Here is a 17,390-nt window from a genome sequence, read left to right as displayed (position 1 = left end):
TTTTCATTGCACTGAAAGGTCACATGGAAGGGTCAGGGGTTTCCACGGTCATCTAGAGATTTCTGAAGCCCCTAGACTGATCTCTAGGCCAATACCCACCTCTGCAATGCGGCCAAGGCTAATCTGATAAGACTGCTAGCAGAACCTTCTACAGAAACACATGGGGCTTACATGATTCTGATCTCCCATAATTCAGCTTTGCCCAGACAGGAGCAAAGAACCGTTCTCCTCACTGTTTCTTGTGCTTTGCTGGTGTCTGTGGCCAAAGTGCATGGAGGCAAGGAAATAAAAAAGCAGAGATGGGTGAGTTTTTCAAAAAGATATTAGTCACTTGTGTGTTTATTCCTCCAATCCTAGGGCAATAAATACGCTCCATATTGTAGGTCAACTCCAATCAAATGACAGTAATTCCTGGGAGTCTGTGTTGAGGATTGGAGGTCTTGGTCTGACTCAAAGAAAGAGATTGTGATGATCGATTAGTGATGTCTGCCATGAGCATAAGACTGGTTAATGGAGGCATGTACGCAGTGCATTTGAGTATTTTCTTTTGCCCAAAACTTGGACCATGATGCTGCTCTTGACCATGAGCCTAGGACCATGACTTCAGATCCTCATATTCTTAGTGCCTGGCATATAGTAAGTGCTCACAAAATCTTAGTCAAACAAATCAATAAAACCATACAAAATTCATCTTAGTGAGGTGCTGGGGTGGCTCAGTCAGTTAAGCATCTGACTCTTGATTTCCACTCAGGTCATGACCTCTTGGTTGTGGAATCGAACCCCACGTTGGGCTCCATGCTGAGCATGGAACCTGCTTAAGATTCTCTCGCTCTCTCTCCCTCTGCCTTTCTCTCCCACTCCTGCGCTCTCTAAAATTAAAAAAAAAAAATTTTAACTCATCTTAGTGTCATATGCACATTATTTAGTTTTCACATTGCCTTAAATGATAGACAAGGTCATAATTCTTTTTTCAAGTTCATTTATTTTGAGTGTGAGAGAAAGAGAGAGAGAGAGCGTGTATGCAAATGTGAGCAGGAGAGGGAGAGAGAAACAGGGAAAGAGAATCCCAAGCAGGATCCACTTAACCAACTGAGCCACCCAGGCACCCCCGGGTCATAATTCTTGATCTCAACTCTATGATTGAGGACAGTGAGGTTCAGAGATGTTTATCAACATAACTGGAATCACACAGCTTCTAAAAGAAGGACAGACCCGAAGGGAGGTCCTCCAACTCCTAGGCCAGCTTTCTCATTCTTAACAAAGTTAAGAGACCATAAGGCTGGAACCTCCATCTGGGGTGCTGGGTAAATGTGCAAATTCTTGAATCAGGGTCTCCAGGGGTGGAGTCTAGTAACCAAAGAACAGGAAGGCTATGTGACTTAGCCAAGGCCAGCTAATTAGTGAACGTTGGGGCCAAGATCTGAGTCATGGCGGCTCCAACTTGATAATCAAGAATGTGAGCACTGCAAAGGAGACGGTGGGTCTCACAGGAGCGTGTAGCCATGCTGGCCTGGACTGAAAAGTCAGACAAGCAAACCTTTCTCCGCCTCCAAGCACTTGGCACAAGGCAAACCATATATCCAGTATCTGCCCCCATTTCTCCCCTTTCATCCATAGCTTGAACATTTGCAGCTGTGTCCTAAATCCCGGGCTTGGCTGATTTTTCAAAGGCCTAAATATAGAGGCTCCTGTTCCCCACAAAGCAACTCCAGGAGCCATTTCCCTCTCCCCTTCTTCTGGCAGACACCCGTGAGATCTCTGTTCCCCAAATAAAGTCATGATGAAATCCCAGGAAAAGCCATCGCTTTTTTCTCAGAATGACTTTCCTGCAGACGGCGAAGGTACACTCTGCTTTCCGCAAAAGCACATGAGAGCTGCGGATTCATTGCACAGCATCATTAGCTCGCTTCTCAAAAATCTGTGCAGTGGGCACTTGGAAGCAAGGTCAGGCTTTGGGTTGCTGGCTCAGTAACGAGGATTTGCCGAAGGAAAGCGAGATTATTCCAAGGGAAGACTCTATGGTAATGAGCTGGGGGTAGCATATTTTGGGAGTGCAGTTAACGTTCGCTGATGGTTTGCAACATGATTGGAAGAATGCACCAATAATTATTTTTATTTCCACAGCTGAGTGTTTCTCTTAATCCAGATTGCAAAAACATATATCACAAATCCATCAGACCCATGTACTTACAGACCGTCTTAGGATGAGGCTGGGAGCGTTAGCTACCATTGCTGTGTAACAAATTATCCCCACCCCCTAAAATTAGCAGTGCACGTTTATGATCTCACAGTTTCTGTGGGTCTGGAATTCAGGAGTTCGTGCTGCGTGGTCCTGACTTGAGATTTCTCATGGGTTTGTACTCACGGTGTCAGCTGGGGTTGCACTCATTTGAACGCTGGATTGGGGCTGGGAGCACCATTTCCAATATGGCTGACTCATGCGGTTAGCAAGTCAATGCCCATTGTTGGCGGGAAGGCTTAGATTCTCTCCACATGGATCTCTCCAGAGGGCTGCCCCAGCATCCTCACAACGTGGCAGTTGCTTTCTCCAAAGAGCAAGAGGAGAGCCTGTCAACATCTTTGATGATCTTGGTGCCGAGTCACACATTATCACTTCTATAATAGTCCATTGGCTGTGCACATCAGCCCTGTTCGGTGTTGTGGGGAGTACAGGAGAGTGTGAATCCCTGGAGGTGAGAATAATGGGGTGAGGGCGGGCATCATGGAAGGGAAGGACCCGAGACCCAGGGAGAAGTGGCTGTCCCCCAAATCATGTTGCTAGTCAGTGTCAGAGCTAGGATTCTGTCTCGTTCTAAATCCTACATGGAATTTGTCAAACCAAAAGAATGCTTGATAGGCTCAGTGGCCCATGGGGAAAAGCTCATCGTAAAGATCCCACTGGAGCAGAGTTCTTGCAATTTAAGGGATTTTTTTGAAGTGGGTTGCTTCTTTCTGGAGACCTTTTCTTCTGTCTGCACCTTTCCTCTGACGTTGTAAAGGGAACCCCACGTAGGAAGGCCCACCTCCTTATCCAAGGACGATGTTTTTGTTTTAAAGAGGTGTCAAGGAATGACTCCTGCTCAGACTTGCCCGAGATCCAGAACGGCTGGAAAACCACCTCTCACACGGAGCTTGTGAGAGGAGCCCGAATCACCTACCAGTGTGACCCCGGCTATGACATCGTGGGGAGTGACACCCTCACCTGCCAGTGGGACCTCAGCTGGAGCAGCGACCCCCCATTTTGCGAGAAAAGTAAGAGCCCTCCGGTTTTCTTCTTCTAGGTCGGGGGGTGGTGAATCCCTCCCATGGAGTATTTTTCACGTAGATGCCGCAGAATCACTTACTGTCAGATCTGGCCTCCCTCCTACCCCACCAACTCACTGGCGCTGCTCCCAGCTGTCATCTTGTGGCTCTAAGGGCAGGGCTGTCAGACCCAGGTGCCTCCGGAAGCCTGGCAGATGATGGAAATGAGTGAAATAGACTGAGTGCGAGACAGTAAGGAGTGGTGTAGAGTGTGGTACGTGGGAATGTAAGCCCGCGTTAAAATGTCGTTCAGATTGGTCGCTAAAATGCCTGCTGCAGCAAAGCAAGACCAACGCACCCAGGAGGCTGGAATGGTGGCTATCTGGATGAAGCCAGCTACCTGCGATAGGAGTTTTGAACTGGGGCTCCCAAGTCCCATTTGGATTGGTCTTGCTTGGCTGCAAGATGACATCAGGAGTGAGGGCCAGGCGTGGCCGGTGACAGCTGCGTCTGGTGTCTCGAGAAGCCAGCCAAGAAGAAAGTGCTTCTGGTTTCTACACCGAAGCCTTGGTTGGTGGGAGGCGGGGGAGGTAAATTTGAGGGTGGTCTCTTCCCACTAACCATTGGCTTCCTACCTCCTCCTACACAAGCCTCCAATCTGCAGCCATTTGCTGGGAACCCTTGGGGAGACTTCAGGAGACCCGCTCAGCCTGCCTGGAGTGACGATACGAAATATTAAGTGTCAGCAGAGAAAGAGGGTATCAGGGAAGGGTTGGGGGGGAGGGGAGGGCTACGGGCAATCCCTGTCAGAAATATTCCAGTGGCAAGGAAAATTAATTATAATGGGGAGAAACAGGAGAGAGCTTGCTAGAAATCCACAGAATGGGCTGCATAAACACCTGTTCCACGACACTACGTAGTGTCTGTGTTCACGTGTGTGAATCGTGACAGAAAATGAAAAGCCCACAGGGAGGAGAGCACGTGTGGTGAGACATATCACAGGCACGTTAACATGATCTACGTCGTCATGATTTTTAAAATGTTTTCGGGGTCTCCTGGGTGGCTCAGTCCGTTGAGCGTCCGACCTCAGCTCCGGTCATGATCTCATGGGTTTGTGAGTTCGAGCCCCGCACCAGGCTCTCTGCTGTCAGTGCAGAGCCAACCTCGCATCCTCTGTCTCCTTCTCTTTCTGCCCCTCCCTGGCTCATGCTCTCTCTTTTTCTCAAAAATAAACATGAAAAAAATAAATCAATAGGAAGCCTGGGTGGCACAGTCAGTTAAGTGTTCAACTTCGGCTCAGGTCAGGATCTCACAATCCATGGGTTTGAGCCCTGCGTCAGGCTCTGTGCTGACAGCTCGGAGCCCGGAGCCGGCTTCAGATTCTGTGTCTCCCTCTCTCTCTGCCCCTCCCCCACTGTGCGTGCTCTCTCTCCCTTTCTCTCAAAACTCTACATTTTTAAAAATTAAATAAAAAGGTAAGTAAACATTAAAAACTTCTAACTAAAAAATAAATAGTGTTCTAAATATACATGTCTTAATGATTTTTAATTTTCTTAGTAACAATGATTTGTCAAATTCTTGAACAATAATGACTTTTAACTTTTTGAAACATAATGATTTTTAAGTATTTTGAATAATGATTTTTACAGTTTTTGAATAATCATGATTTTTAAATTTTTTGAGGAATGATTTTTAAATTTTTTGAATAATAATAATTTTAAATTTTTAATAATAATGATTTTTAGATGTTTTAAATAATAATGATGATACACATTGCGTTAATGAAGGTTTTTTTTAACGTTTATTTATTTTTGAGAGACAGAGAAAGACAGAGTATGAGTAGGAGAGGGGCAGAGAGAGAGAGAGAGAGAGAGGGAGACACAGAATCTGAAACAGGCTCCAGGCTCTGAGCCGTCAGCACAGAGCCCGACGCGGGGCTCGAACCCACGGACCACGAGATCATGACCTGAGCCGGAGTCGGATGCTCAACCGACTGAGCCACACAGGCGCCCCACGTTAATGAGTTGTAAAGGCTTGGAGGAGACTAAGCTAGCTATCTGTGGGAAACTCTCAACTGTCTCAATTTTTACCAGAAAAAGGCACAAATTAAAGCCAGTGAATCTGCACTGGGCCCCTTCTGGTATCAGCGTTTATGTTCCCACGCTGGTTGCCTGTCAGGGCTCCACATCTAAGACCGAGATCCACCAACCCGCCTCGGTGGCATCTCTTTTGTGAAATGAGAACAGCAGAACGTCCTCAGAACAGTGAGGTCTCCCCTGAGAAGTCCTGAGTGTGGTTTGGTGCCTGCCTTTCATTCGTTCATCGCTTAAACTACACTCTTGACATTAAAAGAGGTACGTAACCGAATCTTAACATCACGCGAGCAGCCAGTGCTTCCTTACGGTACTTGACCAGTAGCAACATTTCGGGGTACAAAGTGAAAATCCCTCATGATCTCACTCTCGAGAAATGATGCCGCTCTTAACAGTTTGTTCTGTGTTGTTCCAGACACAGTGTGTGTTACACAGATACACGTATGTGCATGTGTCCCGTGCAAACATAGAGAGATATCCCTACAGAAACGGCTGGAGAGACCGATATTCTGCCACAACAGGGATCACCGTATGCAAAGTGCCTGGTGCCTGCCGTTTTGCAGCTCAGAAATCCAGCCGCTTTTTCATGTCACACGTTGTCCTCCTTCATTCTTTTTTAATTGGTTTACTGTCTTCCTTTTATGCCTATTGATTTTTTAATTGAAAAGTAATGGGTGCTTGTTTTGCTAGATTCAAGCACCACAAAGAAAGCAGTGAAGGGCTCCTCACTCTGTTTTCTTCGGTTGTTGCTCAGGATTCTATAGAATGGCTGTTCCGTATTTAACTCTTCCCCTGTCAAAGGATCTGCACTGTTTCTCTCTCTCTCTCTCTCTTTTTTTTTTTTTTTTTGGTACCATTACAAATCATGGTGCAATGATGTACAACCTCGTACGTAGGTCTTTGGGCCCTGATGCAAATATTTCTTTGGGCTGCTTCCTGTAAGTGGAATTAAATGCAAATCTTTTTCATCCTGGCCTGTTCTCCAGCCACCTTTGATGGGCTCAGGTGCATGATCTTCCAAACAGGAAAAGAACCGAGTTAGGAAACTTTCCACGTCATCCCGCAGCTCTCAGCAAACCTGTGATCATCCAGAGCCCTAACGCCCTCCCGGTCTGATTTCACCCTAGTCATGTACTGCACCGACCCCGGGGAAGTGGACCACTCAACCCGCTTAATCTCGGATCCCGTACTCCTGGTGGGCACCACCATCCAATACACCTGCAACCCGGGCTTTGTGCTGGAAGGGAGCTCTCTTCTGACCTGCTACAGCCGCGAGACCGGCACGCCCATCTGGACCTCGCGCCTGCCCCACTGCGTTTGTGAGTCCTGTTGTGTTGACTTGATGCCTGAGTGGGTCCGCTTCCTCGTATTCGTGGTAGAGGGCTGGGCTGCTAGGAGGACGCATTCCAGCCGTCAGGAGGGTTTTTTATTATTATTACTATCCCACGCCGTAGCTGGCAGATTGAAGGCATCGGATATCATGTCGTTTCCAGTAAAATTTATCGATTCACCTCCCTTCGCCTCAGGTAGCCTCATGAGCATTGGACTGTTGTCTCCATTTCAAAAGAGGAATACTAAGGTTCAGAGAAGTCAAGGCATTGCCCCGTGAAACACAGCCAGTTAATAGTGGAGGCCAGGGTCCAACCCAGACCTGCCTGCCTCTGCTGAAAATCAGGTCGTCCACAGGACACAAAACAGGCGGATTTAAACTCTCTTTGGCCTTATCTGTGTGAAACCCCTAACACAAAGGTTGGGTTAGGAAAAGACTTTTGGGCTTTCTTAATCATAAAAAAACAAAAAGCAAAAAGGCTTCCGAAGTCACTCTGACAAGGGAGGAATTCTTTTCTTGCCAAGCTGGGGAGGTGGAGGGCGGTGGTCCAGGGGTCTCAGGCTGACCGCACGAGGAATCACCCGAGAAGTTTTAAAACTCACTGGAGAGTCTGATGCTCCCGGCCTGGGGCGTAGTGCGAGCACTGGGGTTTTTCAAAGCTCCCCTGGGGTTTTGATGTGCAGCCAGGGGTCAGAACCATCGCTTAGAGAAATCAAGAGGCTACACAGAAGGAGGAAAGCCTCACACAATAAATATGTGGACCGGAGAATCCGTCAGCCACGCTAATATTTTTTTTAATGTTTATTTATTTATTTTTTAGAGAGGGAGAGTGAGAGTGAGCACCCGTGCACGTGTGCGAGCAGGGGAGGGGCAAAGAGTGAGAGAGGGAGAGAGAGACTCCCAGGCAGGCTCCAAGCTGCCAGTATGGCTACATCAACATTAAAGGCTTCTGCACAGAAAAGGGAGACTTTATTGTTCGGTGTTCCCACGGAACAAAGAATCTTGGACCACATACCTTGGGTCCCCATCTGCCTCTTTAGTCCAAGTCCTAGAATTTCAGAGCTAAGGGCATCTCGGAGGTAAAATGCTGTATACAGCTGATGGGTAATTCAGACACAAGACACGTTGGCTCCCTTTTACAGACAATAATGGTCATTATGTATCGATTGTGTAAGACATTGTGCTAACCACATGATATGCATTTGTGAACGTGCATATATGTGTGTGTGTGTGTGTGTGTGTGTGTGTGCAAATATACTAAAGAAACCAGGCCTCACATGGGAAAATAGGTAACAATAGTTTTTGTTGACTGAATGTACGAAACACATTGCTAAACAGATTATATACGCGTGTGAACACAGAGGTGTGTAAATGCACATACTGTGTATATATATGTAAATGCGTGGATGCATGTATGTGTGCCTAGAAGGGAAACTGAGACCCACAGGGACATCTGATCAAGGTCACAACTCTGTTCCATGAGCCGAGCTGGGATTCCGGCCTTGCAGTCCAGGGTGCCTACCACCAACTTTACCCTAGCTGCAGGTGGCAGGGTACAAACCCGTGCAGGGATGTCCCAGAGGAGTTATAGCCCATGGCCCTACGCCCTCACCCGCAAGCACATCCCCTTCCAGTCCCCAGACCTTTGGGCCAGGTGGACACCACGTTATGGGGAGAATTGTGTCTCCTGGAAGGAAGTGTTGGCTAGCCCCCCGATGCCGTAACTTGGACCTTTTTTGGAACTAGGGTCTTTGCAGAGGTAGTCAAGCGAAGATGAGGTCCCACAGGACTGGGATGGGCACCAGTCCAGTGCCTGGTGTCCTCAGAAGAGGGAAATTGAACATGGAGACCCAGGGAGAGCGTGATTCCAGGCTTACCAGTCGAGGAACACCAAGAATTGCCCAAGCTACCATTGGAAGCCAGGTGGGGATACGGGAGGATCCTTCCCCCCAGGTTTCAGAGGGAGCGTGACCCCGTGGCCACCTTGACCTCAGACTTTTACCCTCCAGAGCTGTGAGACAATACATTTCTGTTGTTCAAAGCCCCCCCCCACCAGCCCCCAACCCCTGGTCAAGTGCACTTTGCTACAGCAGCCCAGGAAACCAAATGCATTTCCCATTTCCTCCTGGTGACTGTAAGGGTGATCAGAACGCTTTGAACCAGTCAAGCTGCAGAGACCCAGAGATGAGAAGCTAAAAATAGCTTATTTAAAAGTACTGAAAGGTGAAGATAGCATTGAAAGAAAGAAAGAAAGAAAGAAAGAGGAAGGAAGGAAGGAAGGAAGGAAGGAAAGAAAGAAAGAAAAGGAAGGAAGAAAGAAAAGGAAGGAAGAAAAGAAAGAAAGAAGGAGAAAGGAAAGGAAGGGAGGAAGGAAGGAAGAAAAAAAGAAAGAGAAAGGAAAGGAAGGGAGGAAGGAAGGAAGAAAAAAGAAAGAAAGAAAAAGAAAAGGAAGGAAGAAAGAGAAAGAAAGAAAAACAAAGGGAAGGAAGGAAGAAAGAAAGAAAGAAAGAGAAAGAAAGAAAAAAAGAAAGGAAAGGAAGGGAGGAAGGAAGGAAGAAAAAAAGAAAGAAAGAAAAAGAAAAGGAAGTAAGGAAGGAAAGAAGGAAGGAAGGAAGGAAGAAAGAAAAGGAAGGAAGGAAGGAAGAAAGAAAGAGAAAGGAAAGGAAGGTAGAAAGAGAAAGAAAGAAAGAAAAAGAAAGGAAAGGAGAAAGGAAGGAAGAAAGAAAAAGAAAAGGAAGGAAGAAAGAAAGAAAGAAAGAAAGAAAGAAAGAAAGAAAGAAAAAGAAAGAAAGAAAGAATGAAAGGGAAGGAAGGAAGGAAGGAAGGTAGGAAGGAAGCAAGGAAGGAAGAAAAGGCACTTCACTAATGAGGCACAGCCTCCAAAGACCCTCTGAGCTACACCGGCTGCTGGGTTTCTGAGAGGCGCACACCTCCCTCCCTTCGGGACTCACCCCAGAATCTCCGTTGTGACGGCTTCCCTGACACCCGTGCTAATGAGTCACAAGCCAAGCTGGGTGTCAGGAGACATGCGAGGCTCCCGGAAGCCCAAAGAGGAACCCATTACAGGCAAGCGAGCCCGGCAGGAGATTCGAGGCAGAGGATGGTCAGGTTCTGGCATTGGGGGCCCAGGGTGAGAGAGGGAGGTTGTGTTAGGTTCTGAGGGTGTTTGTAAGGATGCGTGTGTTAGGCATGCACAGTTTGGGAGTGTTTCCTCTACGGAACAGGGGGGACCAGCCCCACTGGATGGGCTCCTTTGCCCTGCAAGCCCTTCTCCAGCATTCAGACAGTTGGAACACACGTATGGGTGGTAGGTGGGTTCACTCAAAAGCAGGCAAAGGAGGCCCAGAGAGAATGAGCAGCTCTCCCGAAGTCACACAGCAGGGGAGGGGGGAACCCAGGATTCCAACCCAAGCCTAAGCCCAAAAGCATCGTTCCCCACCCTGATCGTCCTGCAGAGTCCCAGCTTCCGAGCAAAGTTGTAGCGCTCTGCTTTTAACAAAGGTCCTCCACCAACAAGCTCACAAAGCATACAGAGCCCTGGCTGTCTCCGGTTCCTGTTCAGGGTGGCTTGCTCAAGGCCATAGCTGGGTCCAGCGGGGACTCAAAACCATGTCTTTTCGTGCCTTTAAGGACAGACAGGTCAAGCAAAAGTAGAAGTATGTGGAATTCACAGCCAGGCCCGTACCCCCAGCTCTGCTGGGTGACCTTGGGCGAGTAGCTTGCCCTCTCTGGGCCTCAAAGCCCTCAGCTGCAAAAAAAAAAAAAGGTATGATACTCCGTCCCAGGCGGGGCGGTTGGAAGCAGTCCATTTGGTTATTCAAATGCGGGCACAGGCACGTCCAAACCCTCGCAATTCACAGTACCCTTTGCCATCTCGGGAATTTTTTTGGGTAAATACCCTGGGCCAGAATACCTCACGGTTCCATTCGTTAAGTCGTCTGGTCCAAACAGCTTTGTCAGTAGCCTATATACTCACAACTCCGTAGTCATTTGAAAAAGTAACGCGCATATGAAAAGATTTGATCTTAATTGCATTCTTAAATAACTAGAGTCACAGCTACAGGGATGTGGGTGCCTCTTGGGCTCCACCAAATTTCTCATATTTTGGCGACAGGCTGCACTGTGCCCCTTTCGTTCCATTCCATACTGATTTTATCATAGTTTTTGCTTTTCTGCGTAGTCACCGCAGAAAACCCAGCTTTGCAAAGACGGGGCATTGTCAAAAAGAATGTAGCTCTATCTAATGTTGGAACAGCTCCCATGGGTCTGTTTTTAAAAATTTTTTAAACAATCTCAGACGGTGGCACCCCCGGGGGTGCTTCAGTGCACCGTGTGGGGACATATAAACAGACATGATCCATATTCTTGTGGAGCCTGAGGTCTGTTGTAAAGGGAAGGAGGAAGGATAGGTCTGTGGAGGAAATAATAAATCCCCAGCATCACCACCTCCAGGAAGGCCTCCTTGACTGCCAAGCTAGGTCTTGTTTCTCTTCCTGTGATCTCCCATGGCTCCTACAGTTTCGCCGATCACAGCACTGGTGGCAGCGTATTGAAATGATCTCTTTATGTGTTCGTAGAATCGAATACGTGACTTAGCAGGATCGTATCCCGTGGGATTTTGCATCCCTCAGGCCCAGCCCGCTCAACCAATGACAGCACTTGTTACTATTACGGTCGTCGTTGTTGTTGGCGGTACTCATGTGGTCTTTATTGCACCTGGAGGCTTTTGTTGCGACTTCCCTCCTTTGCCGGTGACATGGTGCATGGCTTCTGAGGCTCCTGTCCGGAAGACATGAACCACACCACCCAAAGTAGTGGGTCCGACACATTCGGCCAGGGTTGTATGGGTGGCACCCCAGGGAGGCATTTAGGGATTCCCCGGGAGGCCCTGGCTCTTCACAGCCCTGCCCTCGGAACACTGCGGATGGAAGGCGGGGAGATTGCCTGCCCGGGGCAGAGGCCCCCGTGGCCACACTGTGGCTGTAGTAAAAGTTTCCACTGCTGCGCCATCCCCAGCGGCCTCACCTTGGCTCCCATATGCCGGCTCCAGCTGGGTGGCCCATGTTCATTTAGAAATTCCTGTCTCTGAGAAGGCAGTAGCTCCAAGGAATTCATGATAGCCCACAAGAAGAGCCCTCCACTGCAGCAGAACCACTAAATGCACAGGACTCAAAACCCCGCGGGTCTGTGTTTGCGTCCCAGCCCTGCCACTTGCCAGCTGTGTGACTCTGAACAAACTGGCGTCCTCATCAGAAAGGATGATCATGCCAAGCATAATACAGAAGCTCATGGCAATGAGTCTGCCGAACGGCAGGCGCCCAAGTAACATTGGTTGCTAATTACCACACGGTTTCAGTGCTTCCTTGCTTGGTATATTACAAACCATTCCACAGCAATAACTTAGGGAATCTGAGGGGCGCCTCGGTGGCCCAGTTGTTCAAGAATCTAACTCTTGGTTTCGGCTCAGGTCACGACCCCACGGTTTGTGAGTTCGAGCCCCGTGTCAGGCTATGCACTGACAGTGTGGAGCCTGCTTGGGATTCTCTCTCTCCCTCTCTCTCTGCTCCTCCCCTCCCTCTCTCTCTCAAAATAAATAAATAAACTTAAAAAAAAAAAAAAAAAAACAACTGTGGGTGGGGGGTGCCTGGGTGGCTCGGGTTGAGCGTCCGACTTCAGCTCAGGTCATGATCTCGTGGTTCACGAGTTCGAGCCCCACATCGGGCTCTGTGCTAACAGCTCAGAGCCTGGCACCCGCTTCGGATTCTGTGTCTCCCTCTGTCTGTCTGCCCGCCCCTCCCCCACGTGCGCTCTGGCTCTCTCTCAAAAATAAATAAATACTAAAAACAATTCTACGGTTAAGGAGAGGGGAGAAATGCAGAGAAAAATAGAAATGAGGGTTTGCGATTATGTTTAATGCCGTCAGTCCAACTCAGCTGTATCCCTGAGAAAGAACAGGGCAAGTTCACACGGATTGCAACCAGAATTGTTTAAAAGCTTAGCTCAGTGATTCTCAACCAGAGATGAGTTTGCTCCTCCCCCGGAGACATTTGCCAGTGGCAGTTCCTGGAGACAATTTTGGTTGTTACAACAAGGGTGCTCCCCGTAGCTAATGAGTAGAGGTCAGGGACGTTGCTCAACAGCCGAAAAGGCCAAGATCAGGATGGCTCCACCACAAAGAATTACCCAGCCCCAAACGTCAGTAGCATCTACGTTGAGAAAACCTGCCTTAGATGATCTTATTTCAAAGTGTGGGTATATCCTCAGAGTGGGAATGTCATTGCCCGGCCACGTTTCAGCTAAGGGCGGGGTGTTATCCAAGTCCATTTATGTCACGGGCAGGAAAAATGGAGTCCAGAGCCTGGGATCGGTTAAACTAGGAATGGGCTCAACTCTCCCCAAGAAGTCATAAGCTGCCAGGCGTCATTTATGATGCTCCTACTGTACACTTTAGGCTCACATGGGATAGTCCTACTGTAGAGCAGACCCTGAGCTTCAAGCGTGCCTTGACGAGCTCCTCCCCAGGGAGGGAAACAGATACTAAATAATTAAATACACTCAGCGTGTTCACTGCTGGGTGGAGGAAGAACTGAAAGATCAGTGACTCTATTTGGGGTAGAGGGCACCAGGGAAGGCTTCTTGGAGGAGGAGAAATGGGGACTGAGTATTGAAAGGCAAGACTTACCCAGGCGGGGTGGGCAGGTAAGGTGTAAGGCACGAGAAGAGTATTTCATAATGTAACAACACTGCCATCCGTCCATCATTTACCGAGCACCCGTGACCTGCCAAGAACATGCTGTAAACACTTCATACTCATTGTCTTATTTAATCTTCCACATCCCTGTGAGATAAATACTACCATTCTCTCCATTTGACTGATGAGGAAAACTGAGGCTCAGAGAGGGTGTGGCCCTTGCTGGCGGTCACACAGCTCGTGCATAGTAGAACCCAGATTTTAACCCAGATTCCGCAGCCCAGGCCATCTGCCCGTGCCCGTGTGCCACATGTGCCCGGAGGTGGGAGGTGGGGCGATGGATCTGAGGAATGGGAACCAGTTGGATGTGAGGGGAATGCAGGGAGATGGTAACGGAGAGGCCGGCCAAAGCCAGCTCAGACAAGCTGCGAGTGGGCGTCCCCACAGGTTTGCATCATCTCATCAGAGCTGCTTTGGGCTTGCATTTCAGCGGAGGAGTCGCTGGCATGTGATAACCCTGGCTTGCCTGAAAACGGGTACCAAATCCTGTACAAGAGGCTCTACCTGCCGGGAGAGTCCCTCACCTTCATGTGCTACGAAGGCTTTGAGCTCATGGGCGAAGTGACCATTCGATGCCTCCTGGGACAGCCATCCCACTGGAACGGGCCACTGCCCGTGTGTAAAGGTAAAGAAACCTACTCTCGACCCTGGGACGGAGGGCCCCGCAGATGTCAGGTCGGGCTTCTTAGGATTCTCAGCTTGGCCTGAAGAAAAGCCGAGTCACTGTATTTCATTAAATCTAAGATACCGCCATTATTTTCCGCACCACTGAGAAAGGGGGAAAAAAATTTCTGCCAATTAAACTATGGCGCACTCTGCCTTCTCCTGGCTTAGCATTTTATTTTTACTTACTGAAGGTGCTATTTATTTATTTATTTTTGTGACTTTTTTTAAATACGAAATTTATTGTCAAATTGGTTTCCATACAACCCCCAGTGCTCATCCCAAAAGGCGCCCTCCTCAATACCCACCACCCACCCTCCCCTCCCTCCCACCCCCCATCAACCCTCAGTTTGTTCTCAGTTTTTAAGAGTCTCTTACGCTTTGGCTCCCTCCCTGTCTAACTTTTTTTTTTTTTTATCCTGAAGGCGCTCTTTAAAACTTAGATTTTCATCATAAAGGAAAGCCATTCTGATTTTGACTCCTCTTTGGTCACGTGGCTTAAACATTTCCCACCTCCTGCACCCCGTTTTCCCAACCATTTGGTTGCCAAGGGTTACAACTGCTGCCCTGTTGCCTCTGGGGTGGTCTCCCAAGCTGCTCGCACCCAATCTCCAAAGGCTGTGGTGGGTGCACGGTGGGGGCGGGGGTGGGGACGGTGCACGGGCATCGTGGGCGCCACCTGCTGGCCGTGGAGTGAATAACATGCCATCGGTTGTAAGACACGCCCCATATCAGAGATGGTCAAGAGCGAAATGTATTTTAGAATCCGTGAAACCCTCATCATTGAAATTAAGTCTTGGAATACCCAGTGAGACTTGGATCCATTTATCTGGGTCTTTAAGATGTGCGATTAATAACAATATCTTAAAGCCGTTCAATGCTTTAGGCCAGTTGATCTTAACCTTTTATGGAGTCAAAACTCCCTTGAGAATCAGGCAGAATACTCTGAATTCTCTCCCCAGCAGGAAGGGAAGCATGGAGTTTTACATTTCTATTTGGGAACCCATTGCCTCAGTGGATCCCCAAATGCCTTATTCATGAACTTCAGCACTGAGTCTTAAAAATGTTTTCCAACCAGCATTTCTGCTCCTAGGTATATGCACAAAATAATTGCCAACAGGTATTCAAACCAGCACTTGTAAACGAATATTCACAGAGGCATCATTCACAAACGATGGAAACAACCCAAATGTCCATCAACTGATGAGTGGATAAGCAAAATGTGGCATATCCATATGGTGGAATATTATTCAGCCATGAAAAGGAGCAAAGTGCTGCTGTATCCATAGCCCGGATGGACATTGAAAATATTATGCTAAGTGAAAGAAGCCAGAACAAAAGATCACATATCCTATGATTACGTTTATATGAAATATCCAAAATTGGTAAATTGATAGAGACAGGAAGCAGACTGGTGGCTGTCCGGGGCTGGGTGGAGAGAAAGGAGTAACTGCTTCGTTGGTACAAAGTTTCCTTTTAGGGGTGATGAGAATGTTCTGAAAAGAGATAGAGGCAGTGGCTACCCAACATTGAGAGTGTGCTAAATGCCACAAAATTGCACACTTTACAATGGTTAATTTTATGTTATGTGAAATTTACCTCAAATTTTTTAAATGGTTTTTTTTCCCTGAATTACCTCATTTAAAGCCTTAGGACCACTCTCTAAGATAAATGAAGGATTGTACCCATTTTACAAAAAAGAGAGGCTCAGAGAAGTTAAGTGACTGTCTCAAAGCCACACAGCTGTTACGAGACAAATCTGGGACTTGAACCCACATCTGATTGTCAATATCCTGCCTCTTCTCCAGCGGGCTGGGTCAGGGTGGGCTTCACGGCTGTTAGGCTGATAGCCTCCAACCAGCCAGTGACTTCAGCATTAGAATCACCCAGACTGTTTATTAGGAACACATTCTGGAGCGCCTGGGTGGCTCAGTCGGTTAAGCGTCCGACTTGGGCTCAGGTCGTGATCTCAGTCTGTGAGTTCAAGCCCTGTGTCGGCCTCTGTGCTGACAGCTCGGAGCCTGGAGCCTGCTTTGTACTCTGTGTCTCCCTCTCTCTCTCTCTGCATTTCTCTCTCTCTCTCTCAATAAATAAACATTAAAAAACAAGAAATAAATTCTGGAATCTACCCCAGATCTACAAAATTAGAATCAGAGGGGTAGGACCCTAAAATAAGCATTGTAACAAGCTCTGGGTTGCTCAAATACACTTCGAATTTGAGAACCATTTAAGGCAGTGATTTCCAAACACAGAGTGCAAGTATAAACAGATTTCTGGGTCCCTGCAGGGGAGATGCTAATTCCACTGGGTCTAGAGCAGGACCCAGGGAGCCAGGGTAACTAGCATCCGCGGTGAGTCTTAGCATCTGGCAAATGTGGGAAACACGGGCCTAGAGCAGGATGTTCTCACCTGGAGTCGAGCAGGGGCTTATCCCGCAAGAGCAAAGTCTTTATACAAGCAGTTCTTAATAAGAGGGCAAGAGATAGTGTTGAAATGCAAAGAAAAATAAGGAATCAGCAACCGGGATTTATGACAACTATCTTCCTGGGGTGCTTGGGTGGCTCAGTCAGTTAAGCGTCTAGTCTCTTTGTTTCAGCTCAGGTCACGATCTCACAGCTTCGTGAGTTCAAGCCCTGCGCTGGGCTCTGTGCTGACAGTGCAGAGCCTGCTTGGGATTCTCTCTACCCCTCTCCTACTTGCGCTGTCTCTGTCTCTGTCTCTGTCTCAAAATAAATAAACTTAAAAAAAAAAAAAGATGACTATCTTCCTCTTAAATTCCTTAAACTGCCTTCCTCCTCCCAAATTCCTGCCCTAGTCTTGACTAAATCCAGCCCTGTGTGTGAATTTATTTTCGATAGCACAGGAAATCTGCTTTGTAGAGTTAAAACACGGGGATGTTTTCCCCCGGTAAAGATTTCCTGTAAACTTTCTAAGTGCTACATGGACGTTAATAGAAATTAATCTGGTGTTGCTAGTAAGTGTTCTGCGTGGATGAAAATTAATAGTTTTTTTTTATAAGAAATCTAAGTTTAAGGATACCATAGAAAGGCCGTTTTTGATCTGCCCCAGGACTGTTTATATTCTTTTTGGATTAGCTACAAAAGTATCTCGTGCAAGAGGTAGGAGAAATCAGAGCCGCAAGGGAAGCGTTAGCAGCTCTTCTCTTCTGTTCTCCAGCCCTTCCTTTCCTCCCCGGAAGCCAGTACTAATCACCCCTGAGTGTCCCGTCTCCCAGGTCCCTGGACTCACACAAATAGATACACTGCACGAGGAAGGGGGTGGGGCAAGGGATGTTGGTTTCCAAGTAAAA

At 47.8% G+C, this 17,390-nt stretch overlaps 1 protein-coding gene across 3 annotated transcripts in view; it reads left to right on the top strand.

The window, feature by feature from the left end:
• SEZ6L (seizure related 6 homolog like) overlaps nt 1-17,390 on the top strand; it is a 182,276-nt gene that overhangs the window by 153,688 nt on the left and 11,198 nt on the right. For all 3 annotated transcript variants that reach the window (XM_045459763.1, XM_045459762.1, XM_045459761.1), the window contains exons 11-13: nt 3,058-3,252; nt 6,464-6,655; nt 13,848-14,042. In XM_045459763.1, the coding sequence (XP_045315719.1) occupies nt 3,058-3,252; nt 6,464-6,655; nt 13,848-14,042 (582 nt within the window). The remainder of the gene's footprint in view (nt 1-3,057; nt 3,253-6,463; nt 6,656-13,847; nt 14,043-17,390) is intronic.

Source organism: Leopardus geoffroyi, chromosome D3, assembly GCF_018350155.1.
Source record: "Leopardus geoffroyi isolate Oge1 chromosome D3, O.geoffroyi_Oge1_pat1.0, whole genome shotgun sequence".
Classification (NCBI taxonomy): domain Eukaryota; kingdom Metazoa; phylum Chordata; class Mammalia; order Carnivora; family Felidae; genus Leopardus; species Leopardus geoffroyi.
This window is presented reverse-complemented; position numbering and strand designations above follow the sequence as displayed.